The sequence below is a fragment of the Ipomoea nil genome, unplaced genomic scaffold, assembly GCF_001879475.1.
Source record: "Ipomoea nil cultivar Tokyo-kokei standard unplaced genomic scaffold, Asagao_1.1 scaffold2159, whole genome shotgun sequence".
In the NCBI taxonomy this organism is placed as follows: domain Eukaryota; kingdom Viridiplantae; phylum Streptophyta; class Magnoliopsida; order Solanales; family Convolvulaceae; genus Ipomoea; species Ipomoea nil.
In genome coordinates this window covers 1,298,873-1,316,678 of record NW_017618587.1, presented here as the reverse complement: position 1 = coordinate 1,316,678, position 17,806 = coordinate 1,298,873, and the positions used below count along the sequence as shown (strand labels likewise).

The following is a 17,806-nucleotide window of genomic DNA, read 5'->3' as shown; positions in this document are numbered from 1 at the left end:
TCTCACTCTAGTGCAATAGTCCGTAAACCACGCTAGGAAGCTATGTTGGAGATATTTTTATAAGGTAATATATGTTCTATACTTTTTTTAAGTATTGCAGTTCAAAGAGTCAATACTCCACCATCGAGATTCGATCATGTGACATTCCCTCAAAGGGAGCTACAGATGTGCCATTTCAGCATAAGGTGCTTGGCATGTGCGAAGATATTTAATTAAATCGTTATTTAATTTTCTATTTTGTATTCATGAAAATATGTAGAGATATTTAGGTCATAATAAGTCATATCATGTAGTTGAAAAAAATACCGAAAAGAAATGATATGTTCCAAAATTGTCACATATTTCATTTTTAGGTATAGTAACACCAAAATAGAAAATTTTGAAGTATTTTTCAAAACACACAAAAATATATATTCTTGTATGTAATGGGAATTAATTTACTTTAATTTATATGTTCTTCCTTATCAAGTAATGCATACCTCACACTGTCACACACATATATTGATATATATACATCTAATTAATATGTAGGAAAAGTGGTTTGTCTTTTAGGTTTCTGATTCTCTTTGAATTATATCCCTTACTAGTGCTCTCTCTTTCCCTCTCCCCCCTTCATTCATTGTTTGATGTTCATTAGAGATTTAGAGCACAACCAGAGTTGCTGGATTGTGAAAAATAAAAATAAAAATAAGAATTAAAAAAAAAAAAAAAAGGCATCTCGAAGATGTCTGTTTGATGGTGTATATTGAAAGAGCAAACGGTTATATTGGGCATTATTTGCCCTATTGAAAAAAAAAAAAAAAAAAAAAAAAAAGAAACATAGATTTTTTGTTTGAGAATAAAGAAATATAGATTTAAATATCAATAATATGATTCATAAAAGTAATACATATGTGTGTTGAGGTATAAACAATCGTTATACCACGGACCAGGGTTCACACTATACTATGGACCTTGATTCATGTGTTCATGTTTTGTGTTATGACTTTTTGTGTCTTATGTTATGAGAGTTTGTACCTTTATAAGTATGAATTCTGTACCTAGAACAAATTAGTAATTATGTCTTATATTATGAATTTCCGTGTATTGTGTTTTGTAATTTTGTGCCTATGAACACAAATTATGTATCTAAATTAAATTTTATTTTGTGTTATGAAATTCTATACTTTACGGTATGGGTTATGTACCTTGTTGTTTCAATATATAATCTATAATACTATGTGAACCCTGGTCCATGATATAAATTGCCAAGTATAAAATCATCTTCATAGAATGGTGCTTCATTTAAAAAAAAAATGAAAGATAGTGTATTAATCATTAAGACTAGGAAGAGATAACATCAACCAGGAAATTGAGCAACTAAAGTGATGAATAGTAAAATATGTACAATTTTATCTTATTAACATATTATCGATGTAAAGCAAATATGTATGATGAATGTAACACTTGAGTTATTGTCATTTGTAATCCTATAATCATTAAGACTAGAAGAGATAACATCAACCAGAAAATTGAGCAACTAAAGTGATGAATAGTAAAATATGTACAATTTTATCTTATTAACATATTATCGATGTAAAGCAAATATGTATGATGAATGTAACACTTGAGTTATTGTCATTTGTAATCCTATAAGTTTGGCGTCATTCTCACTATCAATGTATAACTATGAAAATTTTCAAGTGCACGACTTTTACTTTAAACATAATTATCAAATATAAAAATAAATAATTATATTTAAAAATACTATTTAAAAAAAAAAAAAAACTATTCTCCAAATATTAGAGTCCTGGCTGCTCTTGGCGAGTGCCGACTCTGATTTCATAGCATTTGCTAGTGCCGTGTAGGCGGTGTAGCTAGTGACTGATGTTTTAAATGTCATTTATTGGAGGATGCATGGATGACTAATCAGTTTGAACTTTGGTAGAAGATGAAAAAGAACAGAAGTACAACATGCATGGTGGAAGATAAGAGTGCCACTAATGACACTATTACCTGTCTCCAACATGCATGTTGGACACGGGTCCATATCATAACGATTGTTAATTTGCTATACAGGTTGATTTGAACTTAATTAATTAAACTATTTTACATTTTAAGGGATCTGAATGAATCTTTATTTACTTATGGGACTTAATTGTACTATTTGAATGACTTAAGTGGCCAATTTAAGACTTTTTCCATTTTTAAATGCAGTGAAACTGAGTTATCCTTAAATTTATGGTTAAACTTAGAAAATAAGACGGAATCTAAGAGATACCCAACTCAAATCTTGTATTGTTGGTTTCCAAATTATTTGGTGGAATATGTTCCTTAAAGCTGGACCGTCCATTTAAATATGAATTATATTATGGAATCTGATCTCTTTTTTAAGTCATCATGAAGTGAATGTCTAATGTCTACCAAACGATCACAAATAGCATATTCACAACTTAACAAGTTGGCTGAGGGAGTTTTTGTAGTGTTTGTAATGTTGAGGTTTTCTTGACGTAAATTCTATATCGATGTTTATCATAAATAATTTTTAATACCATATTTTAGTGCTTATGAGTAAAAGTATTTAGTATGTTGAAATTTTAATAACTATTAATTTATACATTTGAATTTTTACTACTGAATCGAGTGATTTATATTAGAGTTAATTTTAATTTTTGTTCTAGATTTATAGGTGACATTTCACTTTTAATGCACTTTTTTTCTAACAAGATCTATGGTCACAAATAGTCCACACGTTCACACCTAAAACTTTGTTCTCATATATATATATATATATATATATATATATATATATATATATATATATGTGTGTGTGTGTGTGTGTGTGTGTGTGTGTGTGTGTGTGTGTGTGTGTGTGTGTGTGTGTGTGTGTGTGTGTGTGTGTGTGTGTGTGTGTGTAGGGTCATGTTCCCATCTAGATAGTGTTTTCCGTGCGGTCACTCACCACTAGGTACGCATAAATGCACCACAAAGTGTTTAGAATTGCATCATTAGGTGTTGACCGGTGTGGTGCATTTGTTTGGTGTGTTGTGCATTTTGTGGTACATTAATGCATTTCATTGTTGTGCATTTTCAAACACTGTGTGATGCATTTTTACATACATAATGGTAAATCGACACCAGTCACACGAGAAGCACTGTCTGTATTTGAACCAGTATCGTGCACAATATATGCATTCATTCAATATTTTTCGAAGAGAGTTCTCTCCAGAGAAACTATTTTTTCTCCCCTCCAACTATTATCTCTCATTTTCTCTCCCTTTCCCCCTTCTTTCTCTTTGGATGGGAGATGCCCTAATGAACGTCCCCACTCCCCACAATACCAATACAAACTTTAAATCTTTCCAACAATTTTTAATCTATACCCAATACAAAAAATACTAGTACTAATTGACATTCTAAACTTTGTCATAATTATATATATAATCCATATTTCATAAGCATATATATGCATATGAATTATGATGTTGAATTGACTCTACTTGAAGCCTTGAACATAGAATATTAAATAATATCTTATATTATTTATTTATTTATTTTAGTTTATCATTTGTTTTTATTTTTCTTTTAATAAATATCATTCGTTTAGAGTTGACCTTTATTATTTAAATAATTGAATGAATTGTGACTTAATGCTTTTTTTTTTTTTTTTTGTATTTCTATAAAGATAAGGCTCCATGCATGAAGATATTGTTCAATTAAAAAATACAGAATATTTATAAAAGTGTAAATATATTAAAGTCCGTATATATATAATCTTTTTAAAACTTAGTTAAAAATTGGAAAGAATTATATAAGTATTATATGTATTTGTTTGGATGACGAGGCCGGAAATCTACGAGTATTACTCGATGGTGTATTTTGAGTATTTTTTATAGGGTGTTGACAATAATCAAACTTATAGACTTTTAATGAGATAATTATGTTCCACCCACTCAATCATCAGTTTTGAGACAATTATTATGATGTGTTTTATGATACATCTAGGATATCCATGCATGATTGAACTTAAAAGACTTTATACTTAAAATTATGAATGATTATTGTTAAATTATAAATAACCGCTCATAACATAAAATCTTTATATGTATGCATAACATCGTGTTTGATTAAAAAAAAAATTAAGAAGGGATTATCATTTTAGCACAATATAACTTTGTTCAAACACACAATCAGATCAATAGGTAGACAAAGTAGTAGGTAGATGTCACTATTACAAATAAATAATTAATAAATCGGTGCATTTTGTCAATTAAGATCAGCTAAGCTAAAAGTAATAAATATTGACTTTGACAACTATTAGATGTTGATGGTTTTGTTGGAATCGGGTCCGCGATAAATTAAGTATAGATGTATAGAATGGAGGATATGAAAATAGTAGTATTATTACTCAAAATTAAAATGGCGGTTCAAAAGATAAATATTAAATAATACAAGCTATAGCTCAAGGAATGAACTAGAAATAATAATGTTACTGCTAGGAATCAAACCATGCATGGTGTTTGGATTAGAGGTTAGGACCACAAATCACTTGACTATGAGGGAGGTTGTGAACCAATGGATGATCTTTGATTCCAGCGCACTTTCCAAGTTTCCATGCATAAGTGAAACTTCATGCTCTTTAATATATAAGATCTTAAGTGACTTGGGTAGTTAATGTCTGGGTTGTTAACCCCTAGGTTACAGGTTTGAATCTTGCTAGTTGCACTTTTTTTAATATTTTGCTCAATGCTTCATTTTTTCCTTGGCAATAAAAATGAACTCCTAGATCAATATCTATCCAGTATAATGAGGCAGATGTTATGAAAAGACTAAAAGTAATACTTATTTATATTTTGTGCAACTATTATTAAAATATATATATATATATATATATATATATATATATATATATATAATAGATTGCACTTATTTATGATGGGATAACTTGGTAATTGGCCTAAAGCTGAGCAGGGCTCATTATGGAGCACCCAATATAATTAAGTTGAGAATGACAACTGACCGTGCTGGAATTTCGGCCATATATACCCACCCTTTCATCTATAATGGTCATGCTAAACGTTATAGACGGTTATATACTCAACAAATTTCATGTGTTATCATCAAGGTATAGTAGATCGTGGATGCATATGACACGTGATCTTTTTTACTGGTAACTATTTTAATATTTTGGACGTAAAATATATAGTAACTATGTATTCTATCCTCTTCATTGTTCTACTGCATTATTTAAACGAGTTTTTTGCACTTTTAGTCCCACGACTATAGTGGCACTGGCAGAATTGGTCCACGACTTTTTAACCTTGTAATTTTAGTCCACGACTATTGATTTTTTTGCAAAAATGGTCCTTCCGGTCACTTTTCCGTCAAAATTTCACCGGAAAAAAAAAAAATTCTCTATATTTAGCCGGGTTAAAATTGACATTTTATTTATCTCAAAAAATTAAAAGAAAAAAATTGATATTTGACTACATACAATATTACTGAGCTACATACTACTGCCCAGGCGACGGAGTTCCTGGAGCATGCAGGGCTGTCAGTAAGCGGCGGAGTGGTCGTGGCGTTCCCCAGGCTAGTTGGGTTATCCGGCAGCAGCATTAGAGTGGTACATATACTCCGCCGCCTGGGGCAGTAGTATGTAGCCCAGTAATATTGTATGTAGTCAAATATCAATTTTTTTCTTTTAATTTTTGAGATAAGTAAAATGTCAATTTTAACCCGGCTAAAATGGAGAATTTTTTTTTCCGGTGAAATTTTGACGGAAAAGTGGCCGGAAGGACCATTTTTGCAAAAAAATCAATAGTCGTGGACTAAAATTGCAAGGTTCAAAAGTCGTGGATCAATTCTGCCATTGCCACTATAGTCGTGGGACTAAAAGTGCAAAAAACTCTTATTTAAACACAAATCAACTCAAATACGACATATAGTTGCTTGTTAGGGCCATAGTTTCATAATATGCTAATAAAAAAATTGGTACCACCAAAAGAAAATTAGGTAAATTATACTGTGGACCACTAATACATGTTGATTTTAATATATTGAATATTTATTAGAGAGTATTTAGTAGTATATCAAATACCAAATAATAAAAATTCAATACACAAATAAAAAAAATTAAAAAAATAAACATTCAATGTATTAAAAATAAATTTTTAATATATATTAAAACTATATTTTATGTCAGTGATGCACCTTACATGATGAATCATAGTCCATAGTACAATCATGAAAGAAAATGAGAGGCCCACATGGACAGTTCAATTGGTCACAGTGATGAAGTTTGAGAACAATATAAGAAAATGAGAGCGCGTAAAAAATAAAAGAAAAAAATGGAGAAAATGCAATAATTAATGTCGTAATGTGGTAGTTTTGGTGGTTTGCTTTCTAGGGCCCACGTTAGTGTTGAAAATTTGGTGACTTTTATTGATTTGCGTGTCTTCACACGCGCAGAAACAGTATTTACGCAATTACGCCTCACAACATCACATGTTTTTTAAATCACGTGTTTAGCTAAATTTAAAATACACATTTTTAATGGCGAGCACTAATAAGCTTGTTTTTTATATGAGTTATGTATGGAAGTAATAATTGGGAGAAAATTTAGAATAAATCAAATTTTGTATCTTTAAATAGGGACTATGAGTTTTGTAGATAACTTAAAATGTTATACCCTATGCAAATTGTTTTGGTGTTGATCCTATAAAGTGGAATTTTTTAAACTTTAGTCTATTAGTCAATTTTAACTTAGCATAATAGTGTTTGATTAATTAATTTTTTTTTTATAACAACTCAATACTTCAAAATGCTAAATTTCAAATTCGATCAATTTTTTTAAAAGTCATTTTATATGTAATTAACTGACAGTTAACAACTGATAACTCACTAACTCAATCCGTAACAAGTATCCTTTATTTACTAACTACCATTCACCAAAGATCTTTAACGAGATTCTGTTATCTTTCCTCAAGAAAAAGGAGATTCTCATTTCTCAGGGTCAGCGGTCTGCAAAGCTGTCGTTTTCTTCTAAGTCCACAAAAGTAAATGAAGAATTGCGTACACATGCAATCGTCTATATATATCCTCATTACATTTCTGGGTGTGAATCTGTCTTAAGCTCTTTTTTTTTTAATCATTCCTCGTTTCTTCTCAACTTTGAAGCTTTCTGCTGAAGTTCTCCCCTCTCTTCTGTAAGTTCTTCAATTTTCTAGCCCTGATCATTCTTTGGAAATGGGTTCTGGATCTCTCTTGCTTTACCGAACATTGTCGTGCAGTTATAACGTGTTCTCTTGAATTTCATACGGGATTTTCTGAGATTTTTTATTGTATTTTCAGTGCAGTTCATACGAGCTCTACAATTTACTTTTAGTTAATAGCATCTGAATCGGAATTAGGAATTTGAGAAAATAACTGCCTTCAAATAAATGCATGATGAATTGAATTCATGGTAAATGTTATTAGTTAGTGTATGGAAATCGGAGCAGGGAATTGATATGAGTTTTGTTGATTTTGTTGAAACTAGGTTGAGAAATTGTGTCGGTTTTGATGGCGGTAAAGAAGGACGAATCTGTTGAAGGTAGTCTACCTGGTGAATTGATGCAGTTAGTGTTATCTATAGCTTCAAAATGGGGGGATGATGACACAGATCCAGATACCATAAATGTTGAGCTAATGAGTGGTGCCATGACTAATGCGGTTTTCCAGATTAGTTGGCCAGCAAAGACAGAAAAGGTAACCCGGAGAGTTCTAGGTCGGGTTTATGGTGTAGGAGTTGAACATTTCTTTGACAGGGTTGATGAAATCCGGACCTTTGAGTTTCTGTCAAGTAAAGGCCATGGACCCAAGCTTCTTGGGAAGTCCGCAGAAGGGCGTATTGAACAGTTCATTGAAGCCAGGGTACTAATTTCAAGCTTTGATTTCATTCTTGTTAAGTTTGATGCTTTTATTTGCTTCAAGTTTCATCTTCTTGAAATTGCATCCAAAAGGTCAATGAGTAAAACATCAAGTATTCAAGTCTTGATAGTTCTAGTTTTGTGTTTTCAGACACTATCAGCTGATGATCTACGCGATCCAGAAGTCTCTACTCTAATCGCGGGAAAATTGAGGCAGTTTCATAGCATTGTCATTCCTGGTACTACAAAGGAAGTTGTTCTTTGGAACAGGCTGAGGTATAAATATGCTGGGATATAATTTTTGATAGGTTTTAATTGATGGAATTTTTACTGATTAAGGAGGACTTGTTTACCCCCAGAAAATGGCTAGAGAAGGCGAAGCGTTTGTGCTCCACTGAACAGACAACGGAGTTCCGTTTAGGTGATCTTGAAAATGAAATCAGTTTATTAGAAAAGGAGCTGTCGAGGGAGCCACCAGAGATCGGTTTCTGTCACAATGACCTGCAGTATGGGAACATTATGATTGAGAATACGGCTAGATTGATTACTTTTATTGTAAGTGTTCTGTGATCTCAATTAACATTTAACGTTCTGTTCTGCGTTCACTTATATGAATACTTTGAACTAAGACATTTGCTAATTCATTTAACAGGACTATGAGTATGCCACTTACAACCCAATTGCATATGACTTTGCTAATCACTTCTGCGAAATGGCAGCAAATTATCACACCCATACTCCTCATGTCTTGGACTACAGTAGGTACCCTGGTAAGTAACTTCTCTACGGGAGTTTATAACACATTTATTTATTTATTGGGATTTTATATGATTTTACCCTTTTAAGTGTAGCCGGCTAATTTATGAGTTCAAAATTTGCCAACAGGTTCAGAAGAACGCCATAGATTCATAAGTTCCTATCTGAGTTCTTCAGGTCAGTCCTTTTTGTTTTGGAGCACTAGTTTGGAATAATTCAAATTCTATTATGCCCTATATCTGCACAGATGCTTAGACCAATATAACTGATCCATTTTGTGCAAGTTTTGGAAAAGCATACATACTCAGTCATCCAAAAATAAAACCCATTTTGGATGGGACCATTAGAATTTGACAGCTTAAATTTGGCTACGCATCCTTTAGCATACTTTTAGACCCAATATTGTTCTGTCATGGCCACTACCAATGGTAGTGATTTCTGAACATTGAGTGTGGATCTTCAAGATGCCATGTTAGAGAAGGGACATATATGACCTTTACCCGATGGAAATTGTGATTATTGCAAAAAGTGCTTTATACTGGTTATTTATATGTTTGAGTGTATATGTATATGTCAAGACCTTGTCAAGTGATTCACGAGATAATCACTTGGTATTGTAATTATTTGTGCAGGCAACCATCCCAGTGATGAGGAGGTAGAGAAGCTTGCTGTTTACGCAGAAAAGTATACTCTTGCAAACCACTTGTTTTGGGGATTATGGGGAGCCATCTCGGTAAATCATTATTCTTACAAATCTGCTCTTGTTTCCACATTGAATGGCACAAAATTAAGGAAGCCTAATAACCATTTCTTGAATCTCAGGCTAATGTGAACACTATTGACTTCAAGTACCTGGAATATTCAAGGCAAAGGTTTGAACAATACTGGTTGAGAAAGCCCGAGCTCTTGGGAATCTCAGGCGACGACCTTTGAACCAAGTAGTCAGCAAAAGGGATAGCATTACGTTTCATCACACTTTCTTGAGGTCACACTACGAGTTACTAGTAGAGAGATTCTGGCCCTGTTTGGTAAAATGGCTGTTAGCTAATAGCGGTTAGCTGTTAGCTAATTGTGTTGTGTTAATTAAAGGGTATAAATAGTTGATAATTGTAAAAAAGGGTTTGGTAAATTAGCTTTTAGCTGATAGCTGTTTGATATAATTTCTTTTCTAAAAAAGCTAATTGAAAAAGTTGCTTGAAGTAGCTTTTTAAATTTTAGTCATTTGAAGTTGCAAAAAGCTAATTAACCAAACATTTATATTGATATTTTAACTAAATCAAACAATTAATAGTGGTCAAATAAGCCAAAATTGGCCTATAGGCCAATTTTTTACCAAACAGGGCCTCTATAGAGAAGCATAAGTGGTTGTATAAAACAAGCAAATAAACAGTTGAATGAAAATCTTTTATAGTACATGTATCTTTTGGTGTATACTTAGTGAATGCTGAAAATTCATTTGGTTTAATTTGTGTGTGCTCTTGAGGTCACACTACAAGTTACCAGTAGATCAGAGAGAGAAGCATAAGTGGTTGTTCAATTGTAAAATACAAGCAAATAAGAATGAAAATCTATTGTACTTGGTTTAATTTGTGTGTGGTATTGTCTAATCCAGTGTGTTTTTTTATGTAATTAACTAATTAGGCAGTGCTCATCAAAAGTTAGTTGCTTTAAAAGAGTTTACAATGGGTGCCAAAAAATGGCATGTTCTTTAAAAATCTTAGATTGCACCAGCCGGGAATCGAACCCGGGTCTGTACCGTGGTAGGGTACTATTCTATCACTAGACCACTGGTGCTTAATTAGTCATTGTGCTTAAATCTTATCTCAGATTAGCTCACGAAGAACACGTAATATTTTAAATAAAAAATATAATTATTTTCTTTATGCACTCATATAAAAGTATTATTTTTAATTAAAAATCACTACATGTTTCACGTTAAGATAGTTCCATACAAGATTTGTTCATAAAAGTAATGAATATTTTCAAGCGAATAAACTCAAGAAGTGAGGTATATAGAGAATATTTTTTTTTTTGAAAGCTACCGACTCTATTAGATTGTAGTATCTGTTCATATACTTTCTCAACCTATCTCCACTGAGGCTTGAACTCATAATCTTTCAAATGAAAATTTAACCCGGATACCATTAGATCACATAATCCTGGTAGAGAGAGAATATATTTAGTTGTACACATTATCAAAAAATATTTAGTTGTACACTTGTACATTTGAAAACAGAAAATAAAGAAAAAAAAAAAAGAACTGAAAGAAATACAACATAATATTTCACATGGAATAATATAAAGGTTTTGGTTTGAACATAACGATTATGATAAAAACTTGTGTGAGACTGTCTCACAATTTTTTATTTTTTTTTTGGTGAGGCGGGACAACAACTTGGCTAAGTATAAAATTTTTAATTATAAGTATTATACGGAGAAATATTTATCACTAATTACAATCAATTTTATCTTAAATACTATCACAATTTTACATATAAATATTATAATATATATCTTAAGTAACAATTTGTTTTTAATTCAAATTGATATTAAATTTTCTACAATAATTATTACAATTTGTTTCATAAATACCATTTCACATATAAGCATTACAATATTTACATATTAGCTTTTCAAAAAATAAAAATATTTACATTAGAATTACATTTTATAAATATCACAATTTCAATTATAAATATTCGAAGTACAATCATTTTGTCCTACATACAATTTCACATATAAATATTACAATATCTATTATAAGTAACAATTTATTTATTTTAAATTGATATTAAATTTTCTATAATAAGTATTATTATTATTTAAATCATAAATAACAAGCAATTATTCTAGATTCGATCTATTCCACAAATTAGTATTACACAAGTGTGACTCAGTGATTATTATTCATTCAAAAATTCATGCAAAATTACAAGATAAGGAAAAGGAGCTTGAAGTATAACTGCTATTGGGAGACTATAGACCTACTGTATTGAAGAGTATTGAGTTTTGGACTTGTATATATATATATATATATATATACCGACTCAACTCAAGACCAAACTAGGTTGATAGACCTACTGGCTACTGGCTACTGGCTACTGTACTGTTGTGCAAAAACTTTAGTTATTAACTTGGGAAAGAAACTGGCAACTTATACAAGTTACAACAGACACACCAACTTATACAACATACAAACGGGCTTATCGCAATGGGTTCAGTAGACAGTATTTGAAAGAGGAATAAAAGACTTCAAAGAACTGGCTCGGGTCAAATTTGGACTAATTGCGTGGGATGAAAGAGTCACGGGCGTCATAATATGCAGCCTCTCCAGCCCTCCCTTGGGTTACCCTCTCTTAGTGCCGCCATAATGAAGCATTCTACACCACCAAATTAACATTCATTAATAATGCAACAAATTTAATGAGCTATCAGAACAAGAATGCTTAAAATGAGCCAAAGTTGTGTCATTTTGAAGATCAATTGTATGAGAAAGTGTAAAACCATACCTGTTCTATTGTTAATCGGTTAATTCCACTCTCGATTTCTGTATCAGTAACAATTTCCTCTTTGTCGATCTCTGCATCAGTGAATGTGAGGGCGCGCTGCAATTTCTTTGGACAGAATATCTCGACTTCTACCATATAAGAGGCTGTCACGGGCCGATGATCAGAAGTTCTAAGATCAGATCTCCTGTAGTTAAGCAGCCGCATTCCCTTCCCAGACGAAAGAATACGGTCACACCTGAGTAGAAGGAAATGGTTTAAATGCAGAGAATAATAAGTAAATTATCTAAGGGTGATGGATTTTTGTCCTAAACTGAAAAACAAATGGCACATACCATGCTGGAGTACGCCTTCCAGACTTTGGATCCTCTCCATGGTACTTGTCTGAGTTAATCTCGTACTTATAAGTGGGTGGAAAATTTAAAACACCTTCAGTCCATCCATCAAAAGCACGTCCTTTCTTCAGCTCTTTTCTAAGCTGCAAAAACATGAGATTGTATTCATCAGAGCAAGGATCAATAACAATTACTACTATACAATACAAATTCAAGTAGACTGGGTAAGGGGTGATCTTTGTCTAGCAGTTTAATTCAAAAAGATGATCAGATTTACCTGATCACTTTCAGCTAGCTTAGACCAGTCTTTTTTGGATATTAGCTTCATTGTCTTCTCATATGATAAATTCATACGATAATTTAAATCACCCAGCCAGATGATTTTCCTGCCAAAAAAAAAAAAAAAATCGTCAAAATTAGAGGAAAAGAAAAAAATGATGGCAAATCATACACCAAATTTAATACGAATTACTTCAAGTGGACTTAATAGTTAAGACATTGAATAAAACTTTTACAATTTTAAACAGCCGAAAATCCCCATTGGTTTCTCAACTAGTTCCAGTTCCATTAAGGTGGAAGTTTGAAATAGCCCAGCCCTGTTTTTTTTGGAAGGAGAAGGCATAGGACTTAAGGTATTAGAAAGTACAAAACGTATTCATTTCCCATAAAAAACAAGAATATGGCAAAACATTTTCTTAAATGTTACTCCGTATTACTTAAGAATGCAGGCAGGCAGTTTCTTTCATTAGAAATGCATATTTCATGGTGTAGAGAAAAGTATACTTTAGTGAAAATATAAACCTACATGCAGTAACGTTCCCGATAAAAAAATTTAGAATTTTGCAAAATAAGAGAAAAAACAACATCAAATAATCACTGGCAGGGAGAGAGAAGACAGTTACAGAACAGGGAAGATCAGTCATACTTACTTATGGTCACTGATACTTTTAGGAAGTCTAATACTAGAATATGTATTAAAGTGTGTCCTCCGATGAATTTCACGCACATCTGCATTTCTTTTGACCACATCCCCATCTTTCTCACCAGATGTTAAATGAGTGCAAACGAAACAGACAAGGGTCTGGTGTATAGACATGCTAACCGATATTGATCCCTGGAAGAAATAAGTGACACACTTGTGAAACTATCTACCAGATTCCAGAACAGTTTCTAATAGAAAATCAAGTAATCAACCAAAACATTTTTAGTCAAAAAACACTCCAACTCTCGCATAAGTGATAGAATGCAATTATACATAAAATTTCTTGCAAATGTCAATGGTTTTGATAATAGAAAACTTGAAAACACTCCTTAAGTGGTATAAAGTTGAAAGTTAGAACAAACCTTGTTACCTATGTAGCCCATTACACCAACACCAACTGTAGACACATTCAAGTTTTGGATATGTTTTCGCAAGCCTCTGCGGACCCATATAGTCAAGAAAATACCAACCATTTGCTTGCTTATAATCCTCACGTATGGTGATCTTCTTTTCTGTTTTATTAAAGATTCCAGATCGATTTCTGCAAGTATGGCTATGTCAGATTGCATTCTGTTTTGACCATTAGCCGTGGAATTGAAAGAGCTGTATCTTCTGAAAGACTTGGAAGCCTTGAACGATTTCATAGATTTCATGCAATTAGGTCGATCTAAAATATGCTGAGGCAGAATATCTAGTTGTGGCTCAGGCCAACATAGGCCAATCTTCTCTGTCACACTAAGTGTTTTGGTTAATTTCTTTCCATACTGGGTACTCAATTCCTCTGCATTTCCTTCACACTCTTCAGGTATAGAGCAATCTAATTCATTTATCCTATTTGGCAAAGAAAACTGCCTTTTATACCCATCTTCTCTGTTACCGTTGGATGTGGGCACATCAGCATCGACAACCATATCACTACCAGAGACATTTCCATCCTTGACTTCAACAAATTCATTGAACTCTTCATTAATTGGAACAATTTCTTCCTCGCCCTCACTATCAGACTCTAGTACAATTTCCTCTTCAATATCATGCATATCTTCAGATGGCTTAAACCTTGATGGAGAAGGAGGATCACTATAAGATTTGAACTTATTCCCAGAAGGGATTTTATTAAGTGATTCTCGGATGATGTTTTCCCATTTCAAAATTGGGCGGCTATCTTCAGCACCAAAGATATTACCAGCATTTAATGGAATGATTTCCTGAAAGCTGTAAATGAAGTTGCTTGCAGTTAAATAATTGTAAACTGAAAAGTCCCTTTTCAGCAAGAGCAAATTATCAAACTAATTAGAATTTGAAGCATATTTGATTAATTGACGGAAACAAGATGGATAACAGAATCAGAACATGATACTAAATAGAATGGCAAGGAGATCAATAATTTCTTGTAAATTCATTTCAAGAAATCAATCATCACCATTTGCCACTTTAAATCTTCTAATATAAGCAAAATGCAAAAGGCATTCAAGAAAAGGTGATGCCTACCCAAGCACATATATATCAGCGGGCTCACCAATATCTAGCCAACCATCAAGATCTAGATCATCAGGAGGAACTTTTCCACCGACATTCCATGTGCCAACACATACTCTAGTACAAGAATCATACACAGAAAAAGTTATCATTTCTGAATTAGCTTTTAAAAGGTAATCAAATCATGTTTGCACAGTAAACTATACACTAAAAACCTTCATGTCCAAGGAACTTAGGCAGCATACCTAATTTCCTTTGTACTTATGTATTGTGCCCTGAATGTCTCTGATTTTCGTCTTCTTAGCCTGGGAACAACTTCTGTAATCCAAACACCAAACTCTTAAAATTAATAATAATAATAATAATAATAATAATAATAATAATAATAATAATATTAATAATAATAAAACTAAACCATAGAAAACAAATATACACTATTCAATGGAGCTAAAATTACCATTCGCATCAATCTCAACTTCCCCACAGCTTCTTTCATCCTTAAACCGCGACTCCCTCGGCAACTCATAGAAATCTACAAAGCCAAAGCAATTTTAAACATTAAGCCATTCTGTCAGAATAAGTATGTACTTAGTACAAAGAGTCAAACACGATCATAAACCGTTATAGCATATAATAATTTAAAAAATTTAAAAAAAAAAAAAAAAAAACCTTGATCGGAATCAGAGTCGGAGGCGACTTCAGACTCAGAGTCTGCGCTGAAATCGGAATCTTTGGTTTTGATGTTGAGCCATTTTCGCATCACCACTCGCGGCCAGAAAGGCTGCAATCACGCGGAAATGAAACACACTAGATTTCAGCACAACTTCTCAGTAATTTCATACTCAACAAATCTCCGTACAGAAAATTAACAGAGAATAAAAATAATGGCGAAATACAGAATAAATCGACGGAAAATCTTTTACCTCAGCATGACGGCGATGCCTTGTGCTGTTCTTCATGGTTGGATGAAAAGAAACAAACGGCTATGGAGTAAAAAGAGGGACAGAAAATTGAGTAAAAAAGCTAAATCGAAAAGTCTAAGCTTCGCGAAAACGATGACCGAGTCTACAGAGTGGAACATATGCCCCGCCAGGCCGCCACCGCGTTTTTAAGGAAGAAGGTGGGGGTTTTAAGTTTTAACGATAACCGATTTTTAAATGATTAATTAGTGGACTATATTTAGTGCACTAAATTTTATTTTGGGCCCACATTTCTTTCTCCATTACAAATTTTCTTATTATTTTTTTAAGACAATAATGTTATTAGGAAATTTTTTTGATTCCTATTGCTCTATTGTCTCTTATAAAATATTTTATTTTAATTATACCAAATAATTGATTAAAAAATGAAAAAAAAATGTTTATTAGAAAATTATTTTTCTTGAGCAGTTGATAAGTGAACGGCTAATGCAACAAAGGTTCGCATAATGTATATTTAGAGTTTATTATTATCAGTTTAACGCATCCAATCAGGAGAATGAATATGACCAGTGAAAAAAATCCATGTCAAATAAGAGTCTCACACATTAACTTACTATCACTCATATTTCTTAATCTAGAATAACTTTATAGTTGCTTTCATGATATATTATTAAATTTGTTATATATAACTGATTAACTGCCTTACATTTTTACTAATATGTATTTTTCAGGAGATAAATTATTTCAATTCCCTATATGGGTTAGCAAGCGATTACTCTTTTAATAGTAATGTCTAAATTCCGTGTTATGTTGCAACTACTAAGGATATTAATCATAACGATGTTATATTTTGTTGCGTGGGGCATAATTTATCAATAACTTTGGTACGAATTCTATATGTAGAAGAAAGTAGAAGATGGTTGATGAACTGCAGGAATTATAGTACCATTGCTAAAAGACAACCACGTATTCGGTGCTATCTTCCATAATTATATGGTACAAATATATTTCAGGAAAAAAGAAAAAAAAAAAAAAAAAAAAAGCGGCCTAGGGAGCTGGACTTGCACTGTACATTTCTATTAACGGAGTTTTTTTATTTTTAATTTATTTGCTGGAAAACATCAGCAATATAGACAAGAGGAGAGAATGTAGCCATACTGTATAGTCAACTCGGCCACCTTTCCACCATTAATTCTAAAAGCTAAAGAAAAAGCCAAAAACTTCCCATTCAGGAATCTGAATGAATAAAGAAAACCAAGCTGCAATATATAATTATGCCAAATATATATATTATTCCTCGACTTATTTGATAACATAATTAATTTATCAGTAAATTTTAGTTGATTTTTGACCACTATTTAACTTAATTAATTAACTTTTTGATATATATAAATGGGTAATTAATTAGTTTTTTTGTTCTAAAATATTAAACTTCGTCACTAACCTAACTTATTGTAACAATTCACTAACGGCTAGCAGCTAACAACTATTTAATTTATTACCAAACACCCCCATTATATTTTTGTTAATGTTTATAATTAAGGTTGTTAAGCAACCAACCAAACCTAGGTAGCTTCCACATGCTCCTACATGCATAATTCACAAACGCATCATCATACCATACAAATGTATTATTAGCTCATCAAATGAATAATTCAAGAACCCATATACATTTAATTTTTCCTTTTTATTTTTAGATGAGGAGAAAAAGGTATTTAACTTTAATTAATAAAAAATTACAATGAGATAAATCAGTATAGGGATTAAGAAAGCGTATAGAGACTTATAGACAGCTGGGGTTGCCCTGATGTTCATTAAATAAACCTGAAGGGGACATGGGGTCCCCTAATCATTACTACTGCGGAGAAAGTGAACGTGGTTACGTGTGCATGGCAACCCATAAGACATAATATAACATGGCATGGATGAAAAAGGTTCAAATGGT

The 17,806-nt window shown here is 32.3% G+C and overlaps 2 protein-coding genes, 1 long non-coding RNA gene and 1 other non-coding gene across 5 annotated transcripts; 1 reads left to right on the top strand and 3 right to left on the bottom strand.

The window, feature by feature from the left end:
• The first annotated feature begins 6,999 nt into the window (after nucleotides 1–6,999).
• On the top strand, nucleotides 7,000–10,175 carry LOC109149486 (probable choline kinase 3). Its single transcript, XM_019297276.1, has 9 exons — nucleotides 7,000–7,184; nucleotides 7,517–7,890; nucleotides 8,038–8,162; nucleotides 8,246–8,441; nucleotides 8,539–8,656; nucleotides 8,772–8,819; nucleotides 9,275–9,375; nucleotides 9,465–9,665; nucleotides 10,156–10,175. The coding sequence occupies exons 2-8, from the start codon at nucleotides 7,540–7,542 to the stop codon at nucleotides 9,573–9,575; spliced, it is 1,050 nt and encodes a 349-aa protein (XP_019152821.1). The 5' UTR covers nucleotides 7,000–7,184; nucleotides 7,517–7,539; the 3' UTR covers nucleotides 9,576–9,665; nucleotides 10,156–10,175.
• Nucleotides 10,176–10,365: 190 nt separating this feature from the next.
• On the bottom strand, nucleotides 10,366–10,436 carry TRNAG-ACC. The gene has a single exon. It is a non-coding gene; the product is annotated as a tRNA-Gly (tRNA).
• Nucleotides 10,437–11,517: 1,081 nt separating this feature from the next.
• On the bottom strand, nucleotides 11,518–11,850 carry LOC109149492. Its single transcript, XR_002048963.1, has 2 exons — nucleotides 11,750–11,850; nucleotides 11,518–11,626 (listed from the first exon to the last, which is right to left on the bottom strand). It is a non-coding gene; the product is annotated as an uncharacterized LOC109149492 (long non-coding RNA).
• Nucleotides 11,851–11,883: 33 nt separating this feature from the next.
• On the bottom strand, nucleotides 11,884–16,051 carry LOC109149484 (type IV inositol polyphosphate 5-phosphatase 3-like). 2 transcript variants are annotated; one of them, XM_019297272.1, is made up of 11 exons: nucleotides 15,865–16,050; nucleotides 15,611–15,722; nucleotides 15,399–15,473; nucleotides 15,187–15,259; nucleotides 14,954–15,058; nucleotides 13,828–14,677; nucleotides 13,413–13,597; nucleotides 12,761–12,869; nucleotides 12,484–12,626; nucleotides 12,152–12,386; nucleotides 11,884–12,022 (listed from the first exon to the last, which is right to left on the bottom strand). In XM_019297272.1, the coding sequence occupies exons 1-11, from the start codon at nucleotides 15,898–15,900 to the stop codon at nucleotides 11,999–12,001; spliced, it is 1,947 nt and encodes a 648-aa protein (XP_019152817.1). In that variant the 5' UTR covers nucleotides 15,901–16,050; the 3' UTR covers nucleotides 11,884–11,998. The 2 variants fall into 2 exon arrangements, with proteins under 2 accessions (XP_019152817.1, XP_019152819.1); XM_019297274.1 differs by lacking the exon at nucleotides 14,954–15,058 and having other exon boundaries at nucleotides 15,865–16,051.
• Nucleotides 16,052–17,806: the final 1,755 nt, after the last annotated feature.

Coding starts and splice junctions, on each gene's coding strand:
- LOC109149486 (XM_019297276.1), top strand. CDS start 7,540: ATGGCGGTAAAGAAGGACGAATCTGTTGAAGGTAGTCTACCTGGTGAA. Junction 8,820..9,274: donor TTCCTATCTGAGTTCTTCAG/GTCAGTCCTTTT, acceptor TTATTTGTGCAG/GCAACCATCCCAGTGATGAG. Junction 9,376..9,464: donor GATTATGGGGAGCCATCTCG/GTAAATCATTAT, acceptor CTTGAATCTCAG/GCTAATGTGAACACTATTGA.
- LOC109149484 (XM_019297272.1), bottom strand. CDS start 15,900: ATGAAGAACAGCACAAGGCATCGCCGTCATGCTGAG. Junction 15,059..15,186: donor ATAAGTACAAAGGAAATTAG/GTATGCTGCCTA, acceptor TTCTTGTACTAG/AGTATGTGTTGGCACATGGA. Junction 12,387..12,483: donor GGAAGGCGTACTCCAGCATG/GTATGTGCCATT, acceptor CCTTCTACTCAG/GTGTGACCGTATTCTTTCGT.